This window comes from Rhinoraja longicauda, chromosome 36 (genome assembly GCF_053455715.1).
Source record: "Rhinoraja longicauda isolate Sanriku21f chromosome 36, sRhiLon1.1, whole genome shotgun sequence".
Classification (NCBI taxonomy): Eukaryota; Metazoa; Chordata; class Chondrichthyes; order Rajiformes; family Arhynchobatidae; genus Rhinoraja; species Rhinoraja longicauda.
Genome location: NC_135988.1, coordinates 14,693,953 through 14,705,126, shown reverse-complemented (window position 1 = coordinate 14,705,126; position 11,174 = coordinate 14,693,953). Strand labels below are relative to the sequence as shown.

Here is an 11,174-nt window from a genome sequence, read left to right as displayed (position 1 = left end):
TTGAAGGGGAGTGACCTCTCCTGCCTCTTTTTATCTGCCCTTCTCCTCTCCCATCACATCACCCCTCCACTCCGCCAGCTGCCTCCGCTCTCCCACCATACTCCATCAACCTCTCTCCACTCCTAATCCTCTTTCCTCAACACCCCATTCACCATATCTTTCATGCCTTTCCCTCTCACCACCATTTGTCATTGCTCTCTTCCACTCCCTACATTCCTCACCAGTCCCCTTCCAATCCTCTCTCCCTTCGCCTCTCACCCTCCCTATATCTCCCCTCCTCCTCGCCCCCTCATCATCCATCTTCTCCCTCCCCCTTTTTCCTCCCAAGCTCCAATTCTCTCTTCCTCCTGCCTCCCCCTCCCTCCCCCCTCTCACTCACCTTCTCTCATCCACCTCCTCTCTCCCTCCCTCCTTTCTCCCCCTCCCCCTTACATCCCTCATCCACTCCTCCCCTCCCTTCCCTCTTTTATTCCCTCCTTCCCATTACTCTTCCAACCCTCTCCCCCTCTGCTCCTTCTCCCTCTCCACCGCTCTCTCTCCCCCCTCTTCTCTCCTCCCTCTCTTTCTCTCACTCTTTCTCTCTCTCTCTCTCCCCCTCCTATTCATTCTCCCCCCACTCTCCACCCTTCACTGCCCCCTCTCTCACCCCACTCTCTCCCCTCCCTCTCTCCCCCTTCCTCCCTCTCTCTCTCTCTCTCTCTCTCTCCCACTCCCTCCCTCCCACTCCCTCCCTCTCTCCCTCCCTCTCTCCCCCTCCCTCCCCTCAATCTCTCTCCCCTCCCTCTCTCTCCCCCTCCCTCCCTCTCCCCCCCTCCCTCACTCTCTCTCCCCTCCCTCTCTCCCCCCCTTCCCTTCCTCTCTCTGCCCCTCCCTCACTCCCTCCCTCTTTCTCCCTTCTCCTCCCACCCTCTCTCTCCCCCACCTTCACTCTCTCCACCTCCCACCCTCTCTCTCCCCTCCCTCCCCTCTCTCTCTCTCCCCTCCCTCTTCCCTCTCTCTTCCCCTCCCCCCTCTCTCCCCCTCCCTTCCTCCCCCTCCCTCTCTCTCCCCCACTACCTCCCCCTCCCTCTCTCTATTCCCCCCTCCCTCTCTCTATTCCCCCTCCTCTCTCCCCCTCCCTCTCCCCCCCTCCCCCCTCCCTCTATTCCCCCTCACTCTCTCTATTCCCCCCTCCCTTTCTCTATTCCCCTCCTTACTCCCTCACCCCCCCCTCCCTCCCCCTCTCCTCCCCCTCTCCTCCCCTCTCCCCCCTCCCTCCCCCTCTCCTCCCCCTCTCCTCCCCTCTCCCCCCTCCCTCCCCCTCTCCTCCCCTCCTCTCCCCTCTCCCCCCCCCCTCCTCTCCCCCCCTCTCCCCTCCCCCCCCCCCCCTGCTCTCTGCCGCCCCCTCGCTGCCGCGGCCGCCGTTGCCCCCAGTGTGTAAGATGGCGGCGGCGGCGCTCTCCGTCTCTCCCTCTCCTGCGCTCGGGGTGAGTGTCCGCGGACGGCGACCAGAGGCCGGGCCGGGCGGCGCCCCGTTTGGCGACCGCGGCCTCCCGCCGGCGAGAGCGGTGACCGTAGCCGGTGCCGAGGGGTCGGGGAGACGGGGACGGGGACGGGGGGGGGGGGCGGCATCGCTCGGCCGGAGGGGAGCCCGGAGCCCGGAGCCTGCGGCCTAGCGCTGGGCGGGCGGGCCAGGCCGGGCCGGGCCGGGCCGGGGGAGGGGGGGCTCAGCTCGGGCGCCACCACACCAGGCCAGGCCGGGGCTGCAGCACCTTCACCGACTAGGCCGCAGCGCCTCCCCCCCCTCCCCGGCCTGGGAGTTGTGGCGTCGCGGCGAACGGGCGCTTGTTGCTGGGGGGGGCGGGGGGAGGGAGGGAGGGAGGGAGGGCCGGGCCCGGGGGTTGTAGCGGCTGTGGCCCCGGCACTGGGCTGTAAACAAAGCCGCCGCCGCCGCCAGCCCCAGCCCCAGGCCCGGGCTCAGGGCCAGGCACAGGGACAGGGACACGGACAGGGACGGGCAACAGGCACGGGCAACAGGCACGGGTCAGACAGGGCTGACTGGCCGCTCCACCAGCCTGGTGGGGACGGGTGGACATCAGATCCCAGCGCTGCAGCAGCGGCGGCGGCGGCGGGGCTACCCCTCCCCTCCCCTCCCCTCCTCTCCTCTCCCCGACTGTATCCTCTCTCCCCCCCCCTACTGTATCCCCTCTCCCCCCCCCTACTGTATCCCACTGTGTCCTCTCTTCCCCCCCCCCCCCTGCTATATCCCCCTCCTCTCCTCTCCTCTCCCCGACTGTATCCTCTCTCCCCCCCCCCCCTACTGTATCCCCCTCCTCTCCTCTCCCCCCCTCCCCACTGTGTCCTCTCTTCCCCCCCCCCCCTGCTATATCCCCCTCCTCTCCTCTCCCCCCTCCCCGACTGTATCCTCTCTCCCCATCCCACTCTATCCTCTCTCCTCTCCCCGCTGTATCAACACCCACCCCCTCTCCTCTCCCCGTTGTATCCCCTCTTCCCTCTCACATGTATCCCCCTCCCCTCCCCATCCCACTGTATCCCCCCTCCCCATCCCACTGTATCCTCTCCCCTCCCCTCCCCTCCCCATCCCACTGTATCCCCCCTCCCCTCCCCACTGTATGAACACCCACCTCCTCCCCTCTCTGACACCCACCCCCCTCCCCACTGTATCCTCTCTCCCCTCCCTGCTGTCTCTCCCCTCCCCGTTCTCTCCCCTCCCCACTGTATCCTCTCCCCCCTCCCCACTGTATCCTCTCCCCCCTCCCCACTGTACGAACACCCACCTCCTCCCCTCTCTGACACCCACCCCCTTCCCCACTGTATCCCCTCTCCCCTCCCCCGCTGTATCCCCTCTCCCCACTGTATCCCCCACTCCCCTGCTGTATCCCCTCTCCCCTCCCCACTGTATCCCCTCTCCTCTCCCCACTGTATCTCCTCTCCTCTCCCCTACCCGCTGTATCAACACCCACCTCCTCCCCGCTCTGACACCCACCCCCTCCCCTTTCCCCTAGGCCCACCTCGTATACCCATTTTCCCTGCACCCCTAATGTTCCCCTACACCCACCCCCACTCACCTGTTATATTTCCCCTCTTCCCTGCATCCTTCTCCTTCCGCGCGCCCCCCTCCTTCCGCGCACCCCCCTCTCCTTCCGCACCCCCCCCTCTCCTTCCGCACCCCCCCTCTCCTTCCACACGCCCACCCTTTCCTTCCTCGCCCCCCCCTCTCCTTCCTCGCCCCCCCCCCCTCTCCCCTGCATCCCTCCCTTTCCCTTGCACACACCCTCTCCCCTGCACCCCACCCCGCATCCCCATCCTTCCCCCTGGAACCATCCCTTGCCCTCCCAACTCTCCCTCTTCACAGCAGCATCCTCCCTCCTCTTCCCCCTTTCACCCACTCTCCTCTCCCCCTCACCCACTCTCACCCTTCCTCCTCTTTCCCCTGAAATCCCTCACCGACTATTTCACTCCCCACTGCCCCCTTGGCCTTCGATTCTTTTCCCTACACCTCCAATCCTTCCCACTGCGTCCTCTGAGCCCTCATGTTTTGATACCCCATTCACTTCTGCACCCTGTTACACGTCCTCTACCCTCCTGGCTATTTATTATTGTGATGCATTGGTGTCATTTACCTCTTCCTTTTCTCAACATAATATTCTTGTGTTTTCTCCTCCAGGTGCATAATTCTGCCTAGTGTTTATCTTGTGTTACATTCGGTGTGAATGCCTGAGTAGGCAACTGAATGGAGGCTTTCTGATGGTTCGAAGTTTTGGAACTTTATAGAAGGTTGTGATTTTATAAACTACAGCAAACCGGCATACTTGCTGAAATTCTACCCCCTCGTCATCTTTCTGACAGCTGAAATCGTCCTAGTTGAGAGAGAGAGGGGGATTGGCTTCGATTTGGAAAACGTCAATGCTATGGTGAACTGTTTCTTTATTCCGAGAAGTCTTTTTTTGTTATGTGTAGAACTGATTCAACACAGAGATAAGGGGTAACACTCTGTGGATATTGGGAGTCATCAGCCATGGTAAAACTGGCAAATCCGTTGTACACCGAGTGGATTCTGGAGGCGATCCAAAAAGTGAAAAAGCAGAAACAGAGACCCTCGGAGGAAAGGATTTGCCACGCTGTCTCCTCATCCCACGGATTAGACAGAAAAGTTGTCCTGGAACAGCTGGAACTGAGCGTCAAAGATGGGACAATCTTAAAGGTTACAAATAAGGGACTTAATTCCTACAAGGATCCAGACAATCCAGGACGGATTGTGCTCCCTAAACCTCGGAATCAGTCCAAGTCAGATGTTAAACACAGTGTCGATTGGAATAAACTGCTCAAAAGGGCAATCGAGGGCTTGTCGGAGCCCAATGGTTCATCGTTGAAGAACATAGAACGGTTTCTGCGGGCTCAGAAGGATGTGGTAGCGGTTTTCGGAGCTGGTGGCTCCGCCGCCCTCCACCAGCAGCTGAGACTTTTCCTGAAACGCGCCATAAGCCACGGCAGAATCATCAAGGATGGGCCCCTGTACCGGCACATGCGTGGCAAAGCAGCCGGCGACGGCAAGCAGGGCCACGAGTCCATCTCCTGCCTTCCACCGGTCAGCCTGCTGACTCACGAAAAGGATAAGGTAGGTGCACAATGTGATGCTGCAAGATCGAAAGACTTGATTGTATAAAGATGTGACTGGAAAAGTAGGTTTACAATCCAGTAATTCCAGGATTGATGCTGGTTTTTGACCAATTGTCTAATCGCGCGTCCCACTCTTGCCTGGACGTCTGACGTGTCTCATGGGTCTTGGTTCTTACGAGGTGGGATGGGAAGAGACAGAGTATTTTCAGAATCTTTAAAGTACTAAAAACATACATTGCACTTTTGGGAAATATATCATGTTCAATAGCCATGATGGACATAATCAACAAGTTTAACTGTTGATCATTAAGTGGTTTGTGACCATGGGCAATTGATTAATTTCTCGTACGTTTTGTAAATGCTTCTATTGCAATACGAGGGAAATTGATGTCTGAAGTTGCAGATACAACGAGTCTAAAGGTGTTCGACACCTGAAGTTCTTGTGCAGTTTCCATGACTATTTACTTGAAGGTACGATTTTTAAAAGCATTTTTACTCCATGAATATACTTCCACAAGATTGTCTACTGTTGCTTTTTGGATGGAATCAGTGTGTTAAATCAATGCACACATCGTTACTACATGTGTGAGACATTGATTGGAGTTTCCTTGCATCTTGGATCGCTGGCTCGTGTTTTCCTTGTGCTTGTCAATTTTAGAAAGTATAGATAGATCACAAGATTTGGTTGAGCTCCATTCAGTCTTGCAGTCGAAACCAAGTTACATCTGTTGTTTTACACGTTTGATATTGTAACCGTGTCATGATTTGCTCATTTTGGTCCCCAGAAAGTTACTGGATGTATCCATTCAGGGTTTGCTTCAGTGTAACCATGAGTTGGAACCGGCAGTGCAAATTGGATACCGTATTTTCACGTGTTTCTGCATCTTTAAAGAGTGGGTTGGTTTTTTCAGTCTTGAGGTGACAATATGTTATGTTAGAGTTTGCATCTGTGGAGATGTAAAATGAAGGTATCCAATAGATTTAATTTGTTAATCTGGTATTAAAATTCACAGCAAAGAATCGTCTGTCTGCATTTACCTATATAACTTTTGAGTTCCTAAAAGTACGGTAATTTAATTTTATGACTTCCAGTGTGTTCAAGTAAGAATGAAAATATTTCATTCTTTGGATTTGTGAAGAATTTCCAATTTATTAAATGCCTTGTGTTATCTCAGGACATCTCATAGCTTTTCATACCCAATGAATGACTCTGGCGAATAGCCTGTCGTGGCAGTGAATTTGCGTGTGGAAAGGGCCTCCAATTCTTGTGGTCCATAACATTGATGACATAGAGTCATGCAGCATGGAAACAGACACTTCAGGCCAGCATGACCATGCCGACCAAGGTGCCCCATCCACACGAGTCCCACCTGCCTGTGTGTGGGTTATATCCCTCTAAACCTTGCATATTCATGTACATGTCCAAATGTCCTTTAAATGTTATAGTTTATGCCACACCAACCTCCTCTGGCAGCTCATTCCATATACCCACTTTTGTGTGAAAAAGTTACTCCTCAAATTCCTATTAAACCTTTTTCCTGTCACCTTAAATCTGTGTCCCATGTTCTTGATTCTCCTGGTCTGAGTAAAAGACTCTATGCATCCATCCTGTCAATTCCTCTCGTGGTCTTAAACACTTCTCTAAGATCACCTTGGCACGGTGGCGCAGCGGTAGAGTTGCTGCCTTACAGCGAATGCAGCGCCGGAGACTCGGGTTCGATCCTGACTACGGGCGCCGTCTCTATGGAGTTTGTACGTTCTCCCCGTGACCTGCGTGGGTTTTCTCCGAGATCTTCGGTTTCCTCCCACACTCCAAAGACGTGCAGGTTTGTAGGTTAATTGGCTGGGCAAATGTAAAAAATTATCCCTAGTGTGTGTAGGATAGTGTTAATGTGCGGGGATCGCTGGGCGGCACGGACTCGGTGGGCCGAAGGGCCTGTTTCTGCGCTGTATCTCTAAATCAAAATCTAAAACCTCCCATTCACCTTCGCTCCAAGGAATAAAGCCCCAGCCTGCCAACCTCTCCCTATAGTTCAGGCCCTCGTCCTGGTAACATCCTCGTAAATCTCTGCACTCTTTCCAGCTTAACATGTTTCCTACAGCAGCGTGACCAAAACTGAACACAGTAGTGTAACTGTGGCCTTCCTAGCGCCTTGTGGAGACGCTAGTAAATTATATGTGATGATTTGGTCATGGTGGTTAAAGCGTGATGGACACAAAAAGCTGGAGTAACTCAGCAGGTCAGACACTATTTCTGGAGAAAAGGAATAGGAGACTTTTTGGGTCGAGACCCTTCTTCAGACTCTTGGCTGCATCATACAAATTCCTTACTCTCTGACCACCACTTTAGGATTTTTTTAATCCACTGGAACACAGACTGGACCTTGCATCATTCAAGAGCAAACAAATCCAAGTGTGCAGTTCACAGAACGTCGCTGGACTGGCAGCGTGCATGTGTGGATCCCAGAGAGGGCATGGACCTTGCAACCTTCTAGCCTGGAGCAGAGATGCTACCTGTGACATGTTAAAAGAAAGCGATAGAGTGATTGCAGCAACTGCATTAAATTCAAGTAAACAAACTTATAAAACTGCACATTCCACAATCAAACAGGGAAATGCACTTTGCAATTAAAGCACTGGTTCCCAATTATACATTGCACTTTCCCTTTAAGTTCAGCTGGAATGTTATATTTCGGTCTTTAGGTCTGGTCTGAATTTTTATGTTAAACTCTGGTATGAATGTTCCCTCAATCCTTGTAGCATTTGGAATCAAGATCTGCAGATAAAGTTGTGTAGAAAATAAACCAATTCCAGCTGTGTCATTTTGCATAAGACTACGTCGTAGTTGTCTACCATGCTGACAGGTTCACCTTTGTGATGTGTTGGAAAAAAACTGCAGATGCTGGTTTAAATCGAAGGTAGACTCAATGCTGGAGTAACTCAGTGGGTCAGGCATGAGAAGGAATGGCTGACGTTTTGGGTCGAGACTCTTCTTCAGACTGATATCAGTCTCAACAAGGGTCTCGACCCGAAACGTCACCCATTCCTTCTCTCCAGAGATGCTGCCTAACCTGGTGAGTTACTCCAGTATTTTGTGTCTGCCTTCACTTTTGTGATGGTATCCTTTGCAAGAAAAAGCACAAGGATGATGCTTTATTCTTGGTTTTCCTTTACTGGTTGAGATTTGGGAAGAATCTTTAGTGCTGGTTCCAAAGGTAACGCGCGGCATTTCATAACAGTGTTGGTGTTGCTGGAAAGGGCACAGTTACTGTCTATAAGTCAGTGCTCTGATGTAGTACCACTGTGCTTTTGTTTTGGTTCCGTTACCACATAGAAAATGAAGGGATAACTCTGGATGAGGATTCATCAGAACGCCTGGCTGTGGACGGAGAAGATGATGTTTCTGTTATTTTGTTCCTCTTGTTCTCAGTAGGGAAGTCACAAAATTGGCATGAGAACAGGCTTATAAACCTGCATTAAGAGTTCAATGATCTTAAAATAGTCAGTAATTTGAATTCCAGCTCGTGCAAGTGAGGATCTGGGAGGAGGGAATTGTTTTCTTGGCAAGGGGCTTATAACTATCCAAGGTATCATTGTGCTACATTGATGCAGTGGAGTTTGAAGTGAAGGTTTGAACATTGTTTGTGCCCACCTGTGGACAAAACAACACAAAACGTCTCTTGGCATTGTCAAACGTACTGGCTTTGATTGCAGAACACTTTGAAAGTCTGTGGAGACTTTTAGATTATTATAAAATACACATCAATTATAATGTGTTAGCAGTTGAGATAATCTGGCACCAACCTTGTTGCAGGCCCCAATAAAGGAGAATGCGAACCTATAATTTTGTGGCAGAAGGATTTGGTTACAGATTTGCAGGAAAAATGAAAAATTGAGCAAGTTTTAAAACATCTTCAGTTTTAGGATTCAGAAGCGGGGATCCCTTGAATTTAAAAATATCGGGACATCGGGAAAATGTCTTAAATTTGGAAAGAAATGATAGAGAGAACAAGATGGAAGGCTAAATAGATTTTCTGTAGATGCAGGAGCAGCATTTGAGTCTTGGACTTTATCAACTTAAGTTGTTTTGAGGAAGGCAACAATTTGAATGAAATAAAAATATAATGTTTTTGAATGGTAGTTTAGTTTATTGTCACCTATACTGAAGTACAGTAAAAGGTTTTGTTGCGTGCTGTGCAGTCAGCGGAAAGGCTATAGATGATTACAATCAAGCTGTCCACAGTGTATAGATACATGACAAAGGGAATAATGTTTAGTGCAAGGTAAAGTCTGGTAAAAGATAATCCGAGGGTCTCCAATGAGATAAATGTTGGGTCTGGTCCACTCTTCAGCTGGTAGTAGGATGGTTCAGTTGCCCGATAAAAGCTGGGGAGAAGCTGTCCCTGAATCTGGAGGTGTGTGTTTTCACACTTCAGTACCTTTCACCTGATGGGAGAGGGGAGAAGAGGGAGTGTCCGGGGTGAGCTTGTCTCGGCCTTGCTGAGGCAGCATGAATTGTAGATGGAAGCAGACAGAAGATCGTAAGCAGTAGAGTAGATGATAAGATTGGATTTGAAGTTGAGACTTGAAGTAAACAAACACTTTGATGGATAAAGGATAGTGAAAATCCAGAAACTAAATTGTCACCATGGCTATGTTTAGTTTACAGTTTGGTTTAGAGATACAGTATGGAAATGGGCCTTTTGGCCTATCGAATCCCCACCGAACAGCGATCACCCTATACACTAGCACTATCCTACACACAACGGGCAATTTACAATCTCTATGAAGCCAATTAACCTACAAGCCTGTACATCTTTGGAGTGTGGGAAGAAACTGGAGCACCTGGAGAAAACCCACACGATCACAGGGAGAATGTACAAACTCCGTACAGTCAGCATCCCTAGTCAGGATCGAACTTGGGTCTCTGGCGGTGTAAGGCAGAAACTACCGCTCCACCACATGTTTTTGAAAGATGTGTCAAAATAAGGGATTTGAAGAGTGTGAGGAATAAATAACAATCCGAGAGAAGCTGGAGGTGGGAGTAGTGAGGATCAACAGATTTGGATGTTAAGCCTTCAAAGGCAGTTCAGGTGAAGCAATTGGAAAGGAAGGTCGGCTGTCGTAGGAGCAGTTTTGTTATGATGATTAGAAGTGCCAGATTCTTGTTAAAGGTGTTTGAGAGGTGCACATGTTTTTCACCAAAATGAACCAGGTTGCAGAAATGAACCGGAAAGGTCAGCTTCCTCTTTAGGAGAGCGAGTAATTGGACCATTAGGGTGGAAGAGGAATTGCAAGGGTTCACCGCGGTCATGAGAGATTGATGTCTAAGAGTTAATGCTGAAGCAGCAGGAAGACAACATTTGATGCTTCTGTCAAGTGGAGCGAGTAGAACAGCTCTAATAGAAGATTTACAGAAGTTGGCTGTGGACAGCACAGTGTGACCAAGTGACTGGATGTGTTTGGCAGTTTTCTAACAGCAGACATTTTTCATTCTATTGTAATTGCTACCTGACGGTGAAGGTGGCAAGAACTGCAGGAGAAATTGTGAAGTAAATTACTGGAAAAATGTCAATGAGGATGGGAACAGTCGGGCAATGTTGCTTTACGCTGTGCACCCCTACCCCCAACCTGTCGTGTTTGAAAACATCTGCTCCATATAGTAAAATATGAGACCGTTTCACATGTACAGAGATTTTTTTTTAATTGGCTGTAAGTTCACAGAATATATTAAAAAGAAATGATCCTAAAATGTCAAATTTAAGTTGTGTAAAATGCAGCAACACCTTTTAGTTTAGCTTAGAGATACAGCGCGGAAACAGGTCCTTCAGCCCACCGAATCTGCACCGACCAGCGACCACCGTACACTAACACTAGGGACAATTTACAATCTTTGCCGAAGCCAATTAACTAACAACCCTGTATGTCTTTGGAGTGTGGGAGGATACCAGATCCAGAGAAAACCCACACCGTCACAGGGAGAACGTACAAACTCCATTCATACAGCACCCTTAGTTTTGTAGAAGCGTTATTGCGATATGCACTCGTTATCAATTATATATCACCAAAATCTAATTAATTACGATACTGATTAATAATAATAATATATTCCTTTATTCATCCCACACCGGGGAAATTATACCTTGCTTGTGAATTTGTTATGGGGTTATTTGCTCGGGTATACTGGCGAGGATAGGTATGTGATCCTTTTTGTGGTACAGTTTCTAATGGAACGCACATTTCTGTCTTTTAAAATTGCTATGCAAGAATTTGTTTTAATGCTGGACAACTTTAATTGTAACATGCCATCTGACTTAATATTTTTTCCTTTGGCATGGCTTTGGTTCCCAATGCCATCCACCAGTTAAGTTGTCTCCCTGCAGGAGTTTGGAGGGCTGATTAATTGGCAGCCAATTATTATTTTCCTTCACCCATGCCTGTGGTTGACTGACATTTGTAAAACGGGGACAACAATGTTTCATGTGGAGAGAGTTTTTTTTTTTTTTAAGCAGAATGAACTTGTGGAGCTGCTGAGTCACGGCGCCAGAAACCCA

General features: G+C 50.1%; 1 protein-coding gene across 1 annotated transcript in view; it reads left to right on the top strand.

The window, feature by feature from the left end:
* The first annotated feature begins 1,409 nt into the window (after nt 1-1,409).
* The window catches only part of LOC144610427 (histone acetyltransferase KAT6A-like), a 156,813-nt gene continuing 147,048 nt past the window's right edge, over nt 1,410-11,174 (top strand). Inside the window, exons 1-2 of the mRNA XM_078429092.1 lie at nt 1,410-1,466; nt 3,668-4,618. Of these exons, the coding sequence (XP_078285218.1) occupies nt 4,019-4,618 (600 nt within the window). The 5' untranslated portion in view covers nt 1,410-1,466; nt 3,668-4,018. The remainder of the gene's footprint in view (nt 1,467-3,667; nt 4,619-11,174) is intronic.